Below are 18,553 nucleotides of genomic sequence, written 5' to 3' on the forward strand. Positions count from 1 at the left end.
ATACATCACTCGTTGTTTTCGGATCTCTTGTTTTTCAATGACAAACTGCATCTGTTTATAATCCAAACATTATGTTCCGTTCAGTAGGTGGCAGTATGTGTCCTTTACAGTTGTGCTGTGCATAAGATTATTGGTAACATATTGGTAACATAATGGCGAATCGATTAACAAACATATTAATGAAGCGTTTCAAAAGATGTAACTATGACGGGAAATCTGGAGCGGCTGTAACGAAGACTCTCACTTCCATTCATATTATCGGATCTGGGAGAGTTGTTCATTGGATATACTAGTGTAACTATATATAGTCTCTCCATACATGGGGATATTCGACTAGGACGTCGAGCTATTTGACATATCGGACTAGCACATTGGGTTATATGACATCACATCATGTCTAGTATGACAATCCCTACATTTGGTCCGGGTTGACCTATAGTGCTGATATCAGATCGATGTGGTGGAACCGATATATGGATAGATCTTATTGGCTCAGTCATCATGTCAAGGCATAGTCGGATAATATACACCACTGCAGCGGGTTTTAACCTAACCTAAGCAACCAGCAGCTTTGAGCTATTTTGGAAATAACTGTCTGCGAGCGAGGATCATCACAGCTTTCAATCCTGCTGCTCGACTCTCGCATCTAATCCCCGCCTCCTCGCAAAGACGCTACATAGTGGGACATTTTAAATACACGTATAAAAGTATAACACAACGGGTAGTAGTAGTAGAGTGGTTGTTTAAGTTACTAGACAACTTAACTAGCCAGTCACATTGACTTCTAGGGCAGCGTCTAGTGAACAGATCTAATGAACAGATTTAAGGCTTCCGGTGGACGATCTCTTCAAAATAAGAGTACCCTCTAGAGTATTGAAAAAAAGTTTAATTTGCACATTAAAACTACAAATTAAGCATTTAAATGATGCTATATGATGCTATAAGACACACATTATGTTTCTGTGTAAAAATAAGTAATTAAATCATAATAATAATAATAATAAAGTTATCTAAATGGATAAATGCTATTCACTGGAGTGCATGGACTTTATAAAGTGGACACTGGACAAAAGACGGCTCCGCGAGGCAACTATCTGGACATACCCACGCGTTCGGGGAGATGTCCTCTACCACACCCCACTCTCCGCTAAGCGGGAGAGGTGTAAAATTCACAGCAGCAGCCCTTCTACTGTGGTCAATGCTGACAAAAAAGTACCGTTTCCGGACCCAGAATGGACACTGGACAAAAGACGGCTCCGCGAGGCAACTATCTGGACATACCCACGCGTTCGGGGAGATGTCCTCTACCACACCCCACTCTCCGCTAAGCGGGAGAGGTGTAAAATTCACAGCAGCAGCCCTTCTACTGTGGTCAATGCTGACAAAAAAGTACCGTTTCCGGACCCAGAATGGACACTGGACAAAAGACGGCTCCGCGAGGCAACTATCTGGACATACCCACGCGTTCGGGGAGATGTCCTCTACCACACCACACTCTCCGCTAAGCGGGAGAGGTGTAAAATTCACAGCAGCAGACCTTTTACTGTGGTCAAGGCTGACAAAAAGTACCGTTTCCGGACCCAGAATGGACACTGGACAAAGAGGCCTCCGCGAGGCAACTATCTGGACATACCCACACGTTCGGGGAGATGTCCTCTACCACACTCCACTCTCCGCTAAGCGGGAGAGGTGTAAAATTCACAGCAGCAGACCGTCTACTGTGGTCAATGCTGAAAAAAGTACCGTTTCCGGACCCAGAATGGACACTGGACAAAGAGGCCTCCGCGAGGCAACTATCTGGACATACCCACACGTTCGGGGAGATGTCCTCTACCACACCACACTCTCCGCTAAGCGGGAGAGGTGTAAAATTCACAGCAGCAGACCTTTTACTGTGGTCAAGGCTGACAAAAAGTACCGTTTCCGGACCCAGAATGGACACTGGACAAAAGACGGCTCCGCGAGGCAACTATCTGGACATACCCGCACGTTCGGGGAGATGTCCTCTACCACACTCCACTCTCCGCTAAGCGGGAGAGGTGTAAAATTCACAGCAGCAGACCTTTTACTGTGGTCAAGGCTGACAAAAAGTACTGTTTCCGGACCCAGAATGGACACTGGACAAAGAGGCCTCCGCGAGGCAACTATCTGGACATACCCACACGTTCGGGGAGATGTCCTCTACCACACCACACTCTCCGCTAAGCGGGAGAGGTGTAAAATTCACAGCAGCAGACCGTCTACTGTGGTCAAGGCTGACAAAAAGTACCGTTTCCGGACCCAGAATGGACACTGGACAAAAGACGGCTCCGCGAGGCAACTATCTGGACATACCCACACGTTCGGGGAGATGTCCTCTACCACACCACACTCTCCGCTAAGCGGGAGAGGTGTAAAATTCACAGCAGCAGCCCTTCTACTGTGGTCAAGGCTGACAAAAAGTACCGTTTCCGGACCCAGAATGGACACTGGACAAAGAGGCCTCCGCGAGGCAACTATCTGGACATACCCACACGTTCGGGGAGATGTCCTCTACCACACCACACTCTCCGCTAAGCGGGAGAGGTGTAAAATTCACAGCAGCAGACCGTCTACTGTGGTCAAGGCTGACAAAAAGTACCGTTTCCGGACCCAGAATGGACACTGGACAAAAGACGGCTCCGCGAGGCAACTATCTGGACATACCCGCACGTTCGGGGAGATGTCCTCTACCACACCCCACTCTCCGCTAAGCGGGAGAGGTGTAAAATTCACAGCAGCAGACCTTTTACTGTGGTCAAGGCTGACAAAAAGTACCGTTTCCGGACCCAGAATGGACACTGGACAAAGAGGCCTCCGCGAGGCAACTATCTGGACATACCCACACGTTCGGGGAGATGTCCTCTACCACACTCCACTCTCCGCTAAGCGGGAGAGGTGTAAAATTCACAGCAGCAGACCGTCTACTGTGGTCAATGCTGAAAAAAGTACCGTTTCCGGACCCAGAATGGACACTGGACAAAGAGGCCTCCGCGAGGCAACTATCTGGACATACCCACACGTTCGGGGAGATGTCCTCTACCACACCACACTCTCCGCTAAGCGGGAGAGGTGTAAAATTCACAGCAGCAGACCTTTTACTGTGGTCAAGGCTGACAAAAAGTACCGTTTCCGGACCCAGAATGGACACTGGACAAAAGACGGCTCCGCGAGGCAACTATCTGGACATACCCGCACGTTCGGGGAGATGTCCTCTACCACACTCCACTCTCCGCTAAGCGGGAGAGGTGTAAAATTCACAGCAGCAGACCTTTTACTGTGGTCAAGGCTGACAAAAAGTACTGTTTCCGGACCCAGAATGGACACTGGACAAAGAGGCCTCCGCGAGGCAACTATCTGGACATACCCACACGTTCGGGGAGATGTCCTCTACCACACCACACTCTCCGCTAAGCGGGAGAGGTGTAAAATTCACAGCAGCAGACCGTCTACTGTGGTCAAGGCTGACAAAAAGTACCGTTTCCGGACCCAGAATGGACACTGGACAAAAGACGGCTCCGCGAGGCAACTATCTGGACATACCCACACGTTCGGGGAGATGTCCTCTACCACACCACACTCTCCGCTAAGCGGGAGAGGTGTAAAATTCACAGCAGCAGCCCTTCTACTGTGGTCAAGGCTGACAAAAAGTACCGTTTCCGGACCCAGAATGGACACTGGACAAAGAGGCCTCCGCGAGGCAACTATCTGGACATACCCACACGTTCGGGGAGATGTCCTCTACCACACCACACTCTCCGCTAAGCGGGAGAGGTGTAAAATTCACAGCAGCAGACCGTCTACTGTGGTCAAGGCTGACAAAAAGTACCGTTTCCGGACCCAGAATGGACACTGGACAAAAGACGGCTCCGCGAGGCAACTATCTGGACATACCCGCACGTTCGGGGAGATGTCCTCTACCACACCCCACTCTCCGCTAAGCGGGAGAGGTGTAAAATTCACAGCAGCAGCCCTTCTACTGAGGTCAATGCTCAAAATTGGCATTGACATGAAATCACTGGCCTATAACATGCATTGCAAAGTAATACTAATTATTTTGGTAATTACTGGTGTTTGAACACTAATGTCTGCATCAATGACAATGGTAATGTCATTCACTATGTAGATGGGCCATTAACAGTAATAGTTTATTTTTACAGTGCTGTGTTTATACATTCCTCCAAACCCTCTTTCTGGCTGGGCGGTGCCCAGGTATAGATGAGGTGACAACGATCGTTATATATATAGTGGCCCTCTCCATAGCATTACATTTATGAAAGAATAAAAGAATACAGACAAGGCTTTGAAAGTTAGAAAAAAAATACCTTTTAATTAATCATTAATCATTTCTCATTCACTGTTACACAGAAGAAGAAGAAATCATATCAATAATGATCATCACAATCAGAAATAAAATGCTCATTTAAAAGTTTCCAAATCCCTACAATATTTGTTTTTAAACATCACAATTTGTCTTAATGTGGACTGAGAAGCTACTTTAATAGTTAGTAGTTACAGATTTGATCAATTTACTGCATGTGTGTGCGCATCTGTGTTAATACAGCAAACATTATTCAAACACATGCAAAACATGCAAAAACTACAAAGTCAATCAGTGCAAACATCACTCAAAAGTACAAAATGGTACTATAAGTGCAACGTACCTATAAGTGCATACATTACTCAAATGTATAAAAAGGTAAGACGTGCAATGTACCAATTAAGTGCAAACGTTACTCAAAAGCTTAGGTACAACATGCAATGTACCTCAATGCAAACATCACTCAAATGTATATATGGTACAACATGCAATGTACCTAAGTGCACACATCACTCAAATGTATAAAAAGGTAGCCTATAGTGCAAAGCATCACTGCAAACATAAAGTGCAAACATTGTACAGTAACACGCGACAGAGAAAGAGTAATGAAATCAGGAGAGTCATTCCAACATATTTGTCGCTTCATATCACAACCACATGCTGTACACTTGTCTGGACTTACACCTTCCATGATTGAGTGTTCGAAAAGAGAATTGAGGGACTTTCTTTTCTGTGGCAGCGGTAATGCAAAAATATTAGTAATAGAAGAATTGCTTTCAACTGTCCAGGCACAGAATGTACAGATGTCTGTATGTTTTGCTTGAACAACTGTGTGGACACCACACATACTCAACCAAACTACTAGTTTGTGTATAAAATCTAATGGGTCATTGTGCATTCCTAAGGCCAAGTCTGGGATGCTATTCACTATTTGTTGAGTGACACCACGGATTGTTTTGCAATCAAATGTGTGACCTGGAATTTGAAAAAACGCTTGAATGAGAGCTGCTAAATTCCCCGGCATATACTGAACCATCAAAGTAGGTGTCAATGGTTTCAATTTATCTTGTACTACTTGTAGATGCAGTATAGATTGTAGAGTTGCATTTAGCCAACAATTATTTTCATTATTCGCAAACCTGCATATGCTATTGCAAAATCCTGTCTCTGTGCATCTGATTTGTGGCTTTGTTTTGTCTGGCACACTTGCTGAGCTTTGATTTTGTAAGAACATCTTTGAATGTGGGGATGGCCGGTGTTGATAAGAGCCCCTAAGATGTTTTGGCAATTTTCGTTTTTTGTTCCAATTTTCTACAGGTGCTGGGTTTACGCACTCTACCTGTGTTGTTCTGTATGCTGCTTTGTCACAGAAATCTATGGCTGACTGGTTGTAAAATAAGCGCATGTGCTGTACACATTCGTCAAGTCTGTGTTTCTCATTTCGTAAAAGCAACACTTTTGTGTTTTTGAATGTGGCCTCAGAAATAGCTGTGCTTTTCTTACACAGGTTTATTTGTGTAGCATAGGCTCCAGAGAATCTCTGCAAATCACCTGAGAGGAGATCTGACCATATTGGAATAGTTGGGAGCATCTTGAACAGCTTGTTTAAAATCAGTTCCCCATGGTAGGTATTTTCACCTGTGTCATTGGTGGTTTTCATTGCTTTATTGGCTTCAGTCCTTACTGTGTCAAAATGTTCTTTGAAAGGAGATGTACTTTCACTGACATCCTCAAAATCACCAAAGAAGTCATGATCAATCACAGTGTCTTGTTGATCATGCTTTTTATCAACATTTTCTTTCTGTGGCGCTAGATTCTGTGTCTCAGACATGATGGTGTCAAGACTGGCTTGCACCACGCTGGAGTTCCTTTTACTACCAAGTACAATACAAGCAGCTTGTACTATTGTACTTGTTTGTTGTAGTGTTTTGGCATTAACTAAAGTGCTGAAGATGTACATAGCCAAAGTATACCTCTTATCTCTGTGTATGTACTGTTGTTTGCAAATGTGACTTGCCTGTTTCATCAAATGACTCTTACATGCCCTTATGGTACAGAAATCTAAATCTTTGTTATCTGCCTTTCCTACCACTATTCTCCAGCAGCGTAACAAGTACATACTCATGCTATCTTGATTGAAGATATGCATACTGGCTTTTAAAAGCACTATGGACCTGTCACTATTAATCTGAATCGGTGTTGTGTTTGTACCAAATATCTCCTTCTCTTTGCATCTCAATTGTGTGAGTAGTTCCTCTATAGCTGATTGAGTATGTTCTTCAGAGATCATGAATGCAACAGGAGTTGATGAATTAAATGAACTTACTATAATTTCATAATACAAAATCCTTTTCTCTGTTAGTTTAGTCTTAATGATCCCCCCTGTGGCATCCCATGATGCCGCACATTGTGCTGTCGCATTGTGCCACAGTTTCACTCCTGCTTCACTAAAACATATAACCTTAAGGGGACTAACTTTAATAACTTGAATGAATCCTTTTACAACAACACTGTCTGTGTCTTTATCCTCCCATTCTTTTTTAAGGTCCATCAAAGCTTTGATCTCACTGTTATCCTTCCATCCTTTTTTCCGCTGTTCATATTTGACCTGCCTGTACAAAGAAGTGTCTTTGCCAACTCCGCTACGATTTCCAGCTATTAAAGACCTTGGGTCTGCAATGTTCACTGCCTCAATGTAGGCATTATGTGCAAATCGGTTCATCATTGATCTACCCATTGATCTACCTCTCAATTTGTCCTTTGTGTGATATATGTTGCCAGTGTAAGCTATATGAAATATGCCGTCTTCGAATGAATGGAGATGAATTTTAAAGGTCATCTCACATGAAGTATGCCGGCAGGCGCCATTGATTGTCAGACATGGCTTGCCTGATTTTCTAACGACAGCGGTAGAAAAGTGGTGATTAACAAAACTGATTATACAGTATGGATTAGATTCCTTGACTTTGCTGGCAAACAGCTCTTGCCATTCATACGTCTTAAAATGTTTATTTCCTTTGACTCTTAAGGAGTTTACAGTGTCCCATTCTGAAGACTTCAAAGTAAAGGTAGTAGGTTCAATGGCACTGTGTTTGAAGGGTCCTGATGTAGCACTAGATAGTCCCATGACACTCTGAACAGTACCATCATCTAGACTCAGAGTCTGTACAGACTGATTATGTACAGTGCTCTCATTAAATGCATACGAGTGATCTATTTCTACACCATCTAGACTCTGAGTCTGTACAGACTGATTATGTACAGTGCTCTCATGAAATGCATATGAGTGATCTATTTCTACAGTAGCAAGTGATTCATCTACGCTGTCTTCCTCATCTCCATCGTGCACAACAACTGGCTTTATAGGCTGCTCATGAACACTGCTAGTTTGATTTAAATGTGATTCCGGAAACGGTACTTTTTGTCAGCCTTGACCACAGTAAAAGGTCTGCTGCTGTGAATTTTACACCTCTCCCGCTTAGCGGAGAGTGTGGTGTGGTAGAGGACATCTCCCCGAACGCGTGGGTATGTCCAGATAGTTGCCTCGCGGAGCCGTCTTTTGTCCAGTGTCCATTCTGGGTCCGGAAACGGTACTTTTTGTCAGCCTTGACCACAGTAAAAGGTCTGCTGCTGTGAATTTTACACCTCTCCCGCTTAGCGGAGAGTGGAGTGTGGTAGAGGACATCTCCCCGAACGTGCGGGTATGTCCAGATAGTTGCCTCGCGGAGCCGTCTTTTGTCCAGTGTCCATTCTGGGTCCGGAAACGGTACTTTTTGTCAGCCTTGACCACAGTAGAAGGGCTGCTGCTGTGAATTTTACACCTCTCCCGTTTAGCGGAGAGTGGGGTGTGGTAGAGGACATCTCCCCGAACGTGTGGGTATGTCCAGATAGTTGCCTCGCGGAGGCCTCTTTGTCCAGTGTCCATTCTGGGTCCGGAAACGGTACTTTTTGTCAGCCTTGACCACAGTAAAAGGTCTGCTGCTGTGAATTTTACACCTCTCCCGCTTAGCGGAGAGTGTGGTGTGGTAGAGGACATCTCCCCGAACGCGTGGGTATGTCCAGATAGTTGCCTCGCGGAGCCGTCTTTTGTCCAGTGTCCATTCTGGGTCCGGAAACGGTACTTTTTGTCAGCCTTGACCACAGTAAAAGGTCTGCTGCTGTGAATTTTACACCTCTCCCGCTTAGCGGAGAGTGTGGTGTGGTAGAGGACATCTCCCCGAACGCGTGGGTATGTCCAGATAGTTGCCTCGCGGAGCCGTCTTTTGTCCAGTGTCCATTCTGGGTCCGGAAACGGTACTTTTTGTCAGCCTTGACCACAGTAAAAGGTCTGCTGCTGTGAATTTTACACCTCTCCCGCTTAGCGGAGAGTGGAGTGTGGTAGAGGACATCTCCCCGAACGTGCGGGTATGTCCAGATAGTTGCCTCGCGGAGCCGTCTTTTGTCCAGTGTCCATTCTGGGTCCGGAAACGGTACTTTTTGTCAGCCTTGACCACAGTAAAAGGTCTGCTGCTGTGAATTTTACACCTCTCCCGCTTAGCGGAGAGTGTGGTGTGGTAGAGGACATCTCCCCGAACGTGTGGGTATGTCCAGATAGTTGCCTCGCAGAGGCCTCTTTGTCCAGTGTCCATTCTGGGTCCGGAAACGGTACTTTTTGTCAGCATTGACCACAGTAGAAGGGCTGCTGCTGTGAATTTTACACCTCTCCCGCTTAGCGGAGAGTGGGGTGTGGTAGAGGACATCTCCCCGAACGCGTGGGTATGTCCAGATAGTTGCCTCGCGGAGGCCTCTTTTGTCCAGTGTCCACTTTATAAAGTCCATGCACTCCAGTGAATAGCATTTATCCATTTAGATAACTTTTATTATTATTTAATTACTTATTAGTAATTTAATTACTTATTTTTACACAGAAACATAATGTGTGTCTTTACAATAACTGTAATGTAATAATAATACTAATTGTTATAATAGGTGTATTATTGCTTGATGAAATAGGAACCTTTATTGTTTGGATAGGAACCTTGCTTATACAAGTGCGTGACGCACGGTACGCACGGTGCCTGTTGTTGGTTGCACCTCTCGCACGGTACCTGTTGTTGGTTGCACTAGACTGAGCTGACAGGTTGTTTATTACTACTCTTAGCACGGGACTTTATAATAAACTATTGCCCGGCTGGGCTAAACTACAATCCTTGTTGGGTGATTCTTAACGAAAAGAACACACTTTTACACTAATAATGTAACGTAATAGTTATTTAATTAACGAATTAAAATATTATTTTATTCTGAAGGCAACCGGATGTCTTAAATCTGCTAGCTCTCAGAGCGGAAGTCTTAAATTTGCTCATAAGACGGAGCCGACTTCTAGAGACTACAATGTTTGTCGCTTAGTTGTGACGTAGAAACAGGGAGACACGTGTGTAAGAGTGGAATAGTAAAAGTGTGGCGACACGCTTTGATCTCGCCGCAAAATCGTAACTATCCCATTGAGATAGAATGAGCACTTCCGCATTCCATTGTTACAATGGGAGACAACGCTAGTGTCGCCACTCTCATACTATTCCACTCGGGTGTGTGTCTCCCAGCAGCATTGTGACTTCAAGTTGAACTGTAGTAAGTCAGTAAGTAGCACTAGCTACCTTAAATTACTGGTTATATTCATTGCGGTCAATCAGTTGCTATGTTTACGTTGGGATCAATCTTGGAATCGCGTTATCAATGAATACTAAGAAAAAGAGTGCGTGAATACCTTTGCAGCATGATCGACTACAATCAGCACTTATCATGTCTTGTCAAATGTCCTCCGGAGGTGTTCTCTTTATAAACAGACTGTTGCGCTGTGCTTGCGCGTCTGCCCGTGCACACCCAAAACGCAGGGAAACGCGTGCTGTGGTTCGACTCCCGAAGCGGATCTGGTGCGCGACGAGAACATTCTCAGATGGTCACCAGAAGACGGGTAATAATGGGAGCAGCGGAGGGGACGAAGGAGACAGCTCTGACCCTTCATCCTCCTTGAACCCTGATCATCGGACTCCCAGGAGACGACTGCTGCCAGGGGGGAGGAGACCCTTGTCTCCACTAGAGAGGATCAGTCGCCTGCTGCCTCCAGATTCTTTGAGCCCCGATGTGGCTCAGCTGAGAGAACAAAGCCAGGGAGATGTGGAGGTGAAGGTCGCAATTTGGATGACAACAGCATGATGCACATGATGGAGAAAGTATTCTTATTCAGTTGTGTATAGACTATACACAACTGAATATTAATATTTCCTCCATCATTTACTTGTACATTTTCTTCAGTAAATGTACAAGTTACTATACGGTATGAGTATAGTAACTGAGTATAGTACAAGTATTTCAACATTTATTTATTTTCTATCTCAGAGGCTATTGTATTTTTACTTCTCTACAATTATTTGAAAACTTTAGTTACTTTGTAGATTTTGATACATACCAACCATACTAACCACATTAATTCAGCCCTATATCTTTCGGCCATTTGAAAATAGCCAATCTATAAGCTCACAATGCATCAAAGATTTGTATACATGTGAGAGTGAAATGGGACATTCATTCATGGGACATTCATTCACATGCATGATTTTGTACTTTTTATACTTTGTACATTTTTACTCACAGAAATTTAGAATGAAAGACTTTTACTTCTGACTACATTGCAGTATTGATTGTATGTACCATAAATAATTCGTAATATATGCGTAATAATACGTAAATAATGTGAGCACTTTTTCCACCACTGTTCATATTCAGGAGGATCCCGGGCTTAAAGATGACGTTTCAAGTGTTTGTGGTGCACTTGGCCCAGTTGTAAAGTCAAGTGATTCCGAAACACAGGATCATGCTCTCACCCATGACCAGGGGGATGGTTCTGTACCAGCCACTCTCCCCGGGGAGCGCTTGCTGATGTTTGGGGAGCTGCTGATTGCGGAGTACACAAAACGGAGGGCAGAGTACAAGAACATGTTTAGACTTAAGCCAGGGGGGCGTCTGGAGAGCAACTGGGGTAGTGTTTTCCACAATGACATGGCAGGTCAGCCTTCAGGCCTGTTCTTGAAGACCACCCAAGGGTTTAACGCCTTCATACGCCGTGCCAGTCTGGAGGATTATGTGCTCTATATGAAGAGGGCCCCGACCATCTCTTACCCAAAGGTATTAACCAAGAAGACTCTAGCATAGCATCTAGCAAGAATCACTTTTCCAGAAGGTCAATTAGAACATTGTTTTATAGTGTCTAATTATCATGTTGATAATTCTAATCTGCTGTATGATTTGTTGACATGAAGCATCCTGTGTCTCCCCCAAGGATGCTAATGCCATGCTGATGATGATGGATATCACAGAGGGAGACTGCGTGTTGGAGTCAGGATCTGGGTCAGGGGCTATGTCACTCTTTCTTTCCAGAGCAGGTAGGCTTTTTAATAATGGCTGATCAAAGACAGCCTAACTTAAAGTATAGCATTAAAATGGTTTTGTTTTGTCATGATTATGTCATAGATAATTACCGTTTAGGTGTGTTTTTTGGTGTGGCTTGAGCCAATGAGATTGCATGACCTCAAACTCCCAGGTTCCATTCTAGTACAAATTGGACACTGATTCAGGAACCACAACCTTATTTCCCCCCTTTTTTCTGCAATAACTTGGCATAATGGCAGTTTTTCAAATATATAAAGTAAGCCCTGCCGAGCCATGAGGCGGCCCATAGTGCAATGCCAGTAGCCTATCTCCTGTTTCTGTAGCGTGAGGCAGCTTGATGAACGAGTGATGTACCTGGACATGATGTACTGTACAAGTACACCCGCATGACATGACGCTAGTATGTCGCAAGGACTCCATACTCCAATCCAACCCTTGATGCTGAGTGCCAAGCAGGGAGGCACTGGGTCCCATTTTTTGGTATGACCCAGCTGGGGATGGAACCCCAACCTCCCAGTCTCATGGCGGTCAATCTAACCACAAGGCCACTAGCTGGTCAAATAGAAGTTACTCTTATACATCTATATGATGAAGAAAAAGTGGGGAAGATCAGTAAGAAACCTGAAAATAGTTGATTTTGTTTTGAAAAAAAAGTGTCCCAGAAAAACACTTCTTAGGAATAAATAATAAGTACATTAGTTACACAAGTAGCCTACACATTTTTACAGCAGGCAACTATTCATAGTTGAAATGTCTAATGTTCTGTACACTGTCTAGTGGGCTCCAAGGGCAGTGTTCTGAGTGTGGAGATCAGGGAGGACCACCACAAGAGAGCAGTGCTCAACTACAACCATTGGCGTGATTCATGGAGGCTGCGGCGAGGGGAGGAGTGGCCAGATAATGTCCAGTTCTACAACGCTGACCTCAAGGCATCCTCACTACTCGCTGGCCGGGGTTTTCATTCGGTCAGTCTGACCCCTTATTTCACATTACATACACTGTTAATGGCTGCACTGTACCTTTCCCCAGCACTTTGCTGTAGATGTGAATTGTGAATGGTGGTCAGGCTCTAATTCCAAAACATTTTCCGACTGACATGTCTATCGTAGATTGCTCTTGACATGATGAGTCCCCAGTTGGTCTTACCCACCGTGCTTCCTCATCTTCACCCTGGGGCTGTGTGCACAGTCTACTTGGCAAAGTGAGTACCAAAATAAGATTAAGATATAGCTGTGAATGTTTACAGGGCTCTATCTTAGGCCCCATTTTATTTTTATTATATATGCTGCCCCTAGGAAGCATAATCAAGAAGCATAATGTCTCTTTTCATTTCTATGCGGATGATGTGCAGGTCTATCTACCTCTAAACACCAATAGTCTGCTCACAGACCCCTTCCAGCCACTCCTCGATTGCATCTCCGACATCAAAAGTTGAATGCTAAATAACTTTCTCACCCTCAACGAAAGTAAGACGGAGGTTATCATTTTTGGCCAACAGTCAGCCCCGTCCCTTGCCACCTTGGGACCCCTCAGTGCTAATATCCACTCATCAGTGAAAAATCTGGGTGTGTTGTTTGACAACAACCTTAAATTTGATAAACAGATTAGCTCCGTGGTCAAAGCAAGTTTCTATCAACTCAGGCTAGTGGCCAGGATCAAGGGCTACCTTTCCCAACCTGACCTTCAGAGAGTTATCCACGCCTTTATCTCATCGCGGCTCGATTATTGCAATGCGCTGTATGTAGGCATGGACCAGTCCACTCTCAGACGTCTGCAGCTTGTCCAAAATGCCGCCGCGTGCCTACTCACTGGTACGAGGAGGCGTGATCATATCACTCCCGTTCTTGCCTCCCTCCACTGGCTTCCCGTTAAATTTAGAATTGATTTTAAGATTCTATTATTTGTTTTTAAATCCCTAAATGGTTTGGCCCCCCTGTATTTATCGGCACTCATGGTCCCTTACACCCCATCCAGGGCCCTGAGGTCAGCTGACCAGCGTCTCCTGACTGTGCCCAATTCCTATTACAGGTCCAGAGGTGACCGTGCCTTTTCGGTGGCCGGCCCCAAACTCTGGAACTGTCTGCCCCTTCATATTAAGTCTGCTCCCTCCTTAGAGTCCTTTAAGTCTTTACTCAAAACCCATTTCTTCTCCCTGGCTTTCAATGTTTGACCTAATTAACCTGTGTACTTTTTTGTGTTGCTTTGATTTTGTTTTACTATGTTACTTGTGTCATGTTTCCTGTACAGCACTTTGGTTGGCCTCCTGGTCTTTGAAAATGTGCTCTATAAATAAAATTTGATTTGATTTGATTTATATTGTATGTTTAAAGAAGCAATCACTGGTCACCACTAAGACCACACTTTGACATGTAGCCTAGACTTATTTGCTTGGTTTCAAATTGCATTGTACTGCATTGTACTACTCAGAGAATGCAATGAATATTGTTTGCCTATTATCCTATAACCAAGTATAACCCAGGTTATAGACCTGTTGGATGGGATTCGATGTTCAGCGCTACCTCTGCTGTGTGAACGCATCATTGAGGTGCCATACAGAGACTGGCTGGTGGCCCCGGCACGCCACAAAGATGGCAGCTTCTGTGTCAGTAAACCTATCGCTGATGAAGTAGAAGAGGCAAATGGAAAGGAGAAAGGTGATCATTAAAACCCATTTTGGACAGGATCCCCTTTTGGTGTTAGCACTATGTTGTGCTTTAGCTATTGAAAAATAGCAGATCTACAAGCTCATAGCGCGCCACTCGGTGGCGCGCTATGAGCTTGTAGATCTGCTATTTTTTGAAAAATCCAAGAACGACTGACAGAAACATGGCTTTGTCAGAAAACTGTCAGGATGTAGAAGACATTTATAGAATCTGATCTCAGGTCAGAATGGGTTAAGAACATAAGTTATTATTGTATACTATTTTTTAGAATGACAATTAATTGTTGCTTTCATATCTTTATCTGTGGGTTTTCATCACTGTACACCCCTTTGGTGTGGATTTTTCAGAAGTGTTGACCACCAAGGAACATCCACCTTTTGGGAGTGTCCCCTACATTGCTAGACCGCATCATGTACAAATGAGCCACACAGGTTAGAGCCAACATCCCAATATTGTAGCATTAATATGCATTATTCTGTGCATTAAATTATACTCTTTTCACTTGCAGCATTCCTGACCAAACTAAGGAAGTGTTTCCGGTAGCTGCTTAACCAACCCATGGATACTCCTGGACAGAAATGACTTGTACTCTTGAAGAATAAAGTGCTTTACAATCGAGTGGGTAACTTTATGAAGGGAACAATAAACACATAAGAAGAATGTAATATCTAGCCTTTAATTAAAACTCAAAAGGCTGGTCAACAAGCAAAAAACAAAGAATACACCCAGGCAAACTTGAATCCCACTATATACTTTACTGATATATATTAACTGTTTAATGCTGGTTTAAATAATTTTCATAAAAGTTATTTTCTTGACATAAATATTTACAGATGTACAAACATGCCTGTCAAGTGCTTCAGTAAATAAATAGCAAATAAGTGTCATGAACTCAATGTAGAAATGTAACCAACAGTGAATGTGGATTATGTGACCAATATCTAGTTGACACAAAACAAAAGTGTATACTTACAGTTGTGCACTGTATATCTTTTAAAACATTTATCAAATAATGAATTGTATTAAGCCATGCACCAGAGGTAGTATGAGACCTTGGTAGATTAATTAAGTTAAACTAAGGATAAAGTGCTTAATCTCTATGGAAATGCAAACCAGTGACTTCAACTTGTGATTCACATTTGGATTTGGATGCCACTGACTTAAAGTTAGATGGAAACTAAGTTTCTTAATTTAAAACACTGGTGGTGGAGTGTGTGTCCACTTCAAAGAAATGTCTAATGTAGGCTATATCCAGGGGAAATGAGTGTATAATATACTACACAGACTCTCTAAATCAGGGTAAGGAAAGTACATTAATTCTATCAGATAATGCAGACTCAGCTACTCCTCGTTGATCCAATCCATGGATGGGTCGTAGATTGATCCACAGGCAGAGTTATTCCCTAACAAAGCAGGAAGATAGAGGCATTGGTTAGCTAGAAAAACTTAAACAAGTATAAATGGCTGGATTGTAAGTTATGCACAGTAAGCTTCATAGTATACAAGTATAGTCTAAAGTAGAACTGCATTACAATATTTCATAGTGCAGCTTTAAAGAACATGATGTTTGGACTATCCTGAAGTATAGTTTTCAGTTCTGTGTTCATGTGTTGTGTTTACTGCTGAGAACACAGAGCTACCTACTTGGAGCCTCCTCAGGATAGCAACGTGATGGGTGCTGGGTAGATTTCACCAGATGAACCTTCCTGCGAGAGGCCTTGATCCTTGGGGGTGTGATCTGCATTGAGAGGGAAATGGCAAACGGAAGCAGAGAGCCAGGGCTTGGCAATGGAGAGGAGAGCCTCATTTTCCTTGTACAGTCACAGAGGATGCAGGTTTCAGGGGATGCTAAGGGCCCACGTGGAACACGGACCTGGCCCTGCACTCCATACCGCCTCTGGGCACCACTGTGGTGCTCAGCCCTCTCCCGGTTCCACGCAAAGTGTGAGGGCATGATGGCTATGACCTAAGGACAAAAGCAGACAAGTGGGCATACAAAGCTGCATACACACAGATGCTTTATATAAGCGTCATCAAGTGTGATTTGTTATGCCATGTTTACCTCTTCGCAGCATCGTCTGCTAACTGCAGCTCTATAGCAGAGGCGAGTCCACAGCATGTCCCGCTGTTTGAGGAAGTGGGGAAAGCGCTTCCTCCAGGTCTGTCCCAGTGCCCAGGGAAAGATCTCATATTTGTTCTCCTCCTCATCCTCCTCCATGGTGTTGGCAAGGTAGCTGAAATTATAAAGGATTTAATCAGAACATTTCAGAGCTGCAATTATGAATTCAAGCATTACAAACCGCTAGCTTGTTAAATATCCCCTGGTGCACATTGACAGTGAGTAGAAAACTAGTTTTGTTATTGAACTTACAGTGCTATGAAAAAGTTCATTCTGTTGTGTTCACTGATGCTGAAGTTGGCCCTTTTGAAGTAGATAAATGTCATGGCCAGTAGGTACTGAGGGGTAAGAGGACAAGGTGGAAAAGGTTGAAATCAAGCCGTTTCAAGATTATCTTGGCACATTTATTATCCAACAGAATCAACCTACCTTGTCTGTGATTTTGAAGCAACAGTCCTTCCACAGAAAATCTTTTACCAGATCATCATCTGTAAGCCATAATGTGTCATTTAATTTGTAGGCCTATGTCTACTTCTGGATCAATGTCACCACTTATGTTGGGCTCAGACCACTAATAAGAAAAGTTAGCGAAAGTTGTAGCAAATATGCAGGAAAGAAAAGCTTATCACTAGCTTTCTTTACAATTGTGTTCATAACGATGTCTACTATGACATCAATTTGTTCCAACCCAACTCCCTTGGAAAACTTTGACAGCTGCTGAAAGTTGGGGTACCATTAACCTATATAAAAACATTCAAAATGTCATTATGCTTTAAGTAGCATGTGACTGGTCAAACTAGGGGTTTTTCATGATTCTGAATCCATTGCAAGCATTAGTTTTGCACGAAAAACACTCCATGGGCTAAAAACGTCCATAGCCGTCATCACAAATATGATGAGGTCAGCACACAAGTGGCTATGGCCGAATAATTTGCCACACATTTAGCTAACTTTCCCTGACAACACCCACATTCCACAAGCTCACCAAAGATTTTGAAGAAGGCTACCATCTCCTCTCGCTGGATGACTTGAGGCGAATCACCTAAGGTTGGTTTGGGCTGGTGGTACCCCTCATAACACCTGGGTTGGCTCTTGCCTGCAGGGCCCTTAACCTCTTGGCCATTAGTTCTTTTAAGCTGGAGACCTCTCCTGACCTGAAGGCTGCGTACACTAGTGTTGGGTTTGATCTGTACAGTAACGGAGGGGGGAGTCTCGTGCCAACTGCGTGTTTTCATCATGCTGGCTCAACTTGGTTTATCTGCAGGTATCTGTTCTGACAGGGGTGAGATAACAAACGTGGTTCATTGAGTTATTTTATAATGGTCTGTGTGTGACCTGGTGGATTTCAAACTAGGGAATTTAATAAATCAAAAACATCCTGGAAAGTGGAAATATTAGACAACACAATATAATACATTAAGACTTTTTCAGTACTTGCAGGCATCCATTATAATTATATCAATTCACTTCTGATCATTATTCTGGTAACATGTTCAGAATCTGAACAGAAGAAGGGTTCATTTGGTTCCATTCCATCCACTCAATGAAACAGAGCCTTAATTAGTACAATTGGTAATGCCTGTGTAGGAAGAGAGCCAATTTATTTCCAATATGGCTTCAGTTTTCAGATCCAAAGTAAAATTCAACCAGCTGATCATGGCATGGCATTGGCATGGCTGTTGATCCATCATCCTGATCCTGGTGTGGCCAACTATTTATTTGCAAAACATTGAGACATTGACAATGACTTTCTGCCTTTGATGAACACTATGCTAACATTAGCTGTCTCACAGATAGTTGAGCAAAAACCTACAAAACAAAGTTTTTCGTTGGTCTCTGGAGCAGTCAGCCAACTATTGCTAAGCTAAAGACTGCTGCTGTAGCATGGTGTCAGAACCTGAGAACCAGGGCAGGAAACCAGTGTATTTTTACAGCAACAGCTAACATTGCTTATTGTATTAATTTTCTAACAAGCAAGAGGACACATGGCCTCCCAGTCCCAGT

General features: G+C 43.6%; 2 protein-coding genes across 2 annotated transcripts; one reads left to right on the top strand and one right to left on the bottom strand.

The window, feature by feature from the left end:
- The first annotated feature begins 721 nt into the window (after nt 1–721).
- trmt61b (tRNA methyltransferase 61B) lies at nt 722–15,301 on the top strand. The gene is made up of 10 exons (XM_083791141.1): nt 722–771; nt 9,688–9,762; nt 9,959–10,501; nt 11,105–11,503; nt 11,658–11,760; nt 12,545–12,732; nt 12,877–12,968; nt 14,237–14,421; nt 14,778–14,861; nt 14,939–15,301. Exons 3-10 carry the CDS (start codon nt 10,121–10,123, stop codon nt 14,971–14,973), a joined length of 1,467 nt encoding a protein of 488 aa, XP_083647267.1. The 5' UTR covers nt 722–771; nt 9,688–9,762; nt 9,959–10,120; the 3' UTR covers nt 14,974–15,301.
- A 784-nt stretch (nt 15,302–16,085) lies between these two features.
- On the bottom strand, nt 16,086–17,787 carry spdya (speedy/RINGO cell cycle regulator family member A; the record flags this gene model as incomplete). Its single annotated transcript, XM_083791631.1, has 6 exons — nt 16,086–16,168; nt 16,255–16,396; nt 16,493–16,664; nt 16,802–16,887; nt 16,979–17,037; nt 17,535–17,787. The coding sequence occupies 6 exons, from the start codon at nt 17,785–17,787 to the stop codon at nt 16,086–16,088; spliced, it is 795 nt and encodes a 264-aa protein (XP_083647757.1).
- Between the last annotated feature and the right edge of the window lie 766 nt (nt 17,788–18,553).

This window comes from Protomyctophum parallelum, assembly GCF_964188405.1.
Source record: "Protomyctophum parallelum genome assembly, chromosome: 20".
NCBI classification, from domain to species: domain Eukaryota; kingdom Metazoa; phylum Chordata; class Actinopteri; order Myctophiformes; family Myctophidae; genus Protomyctophum; species Protomyctophum parallelum.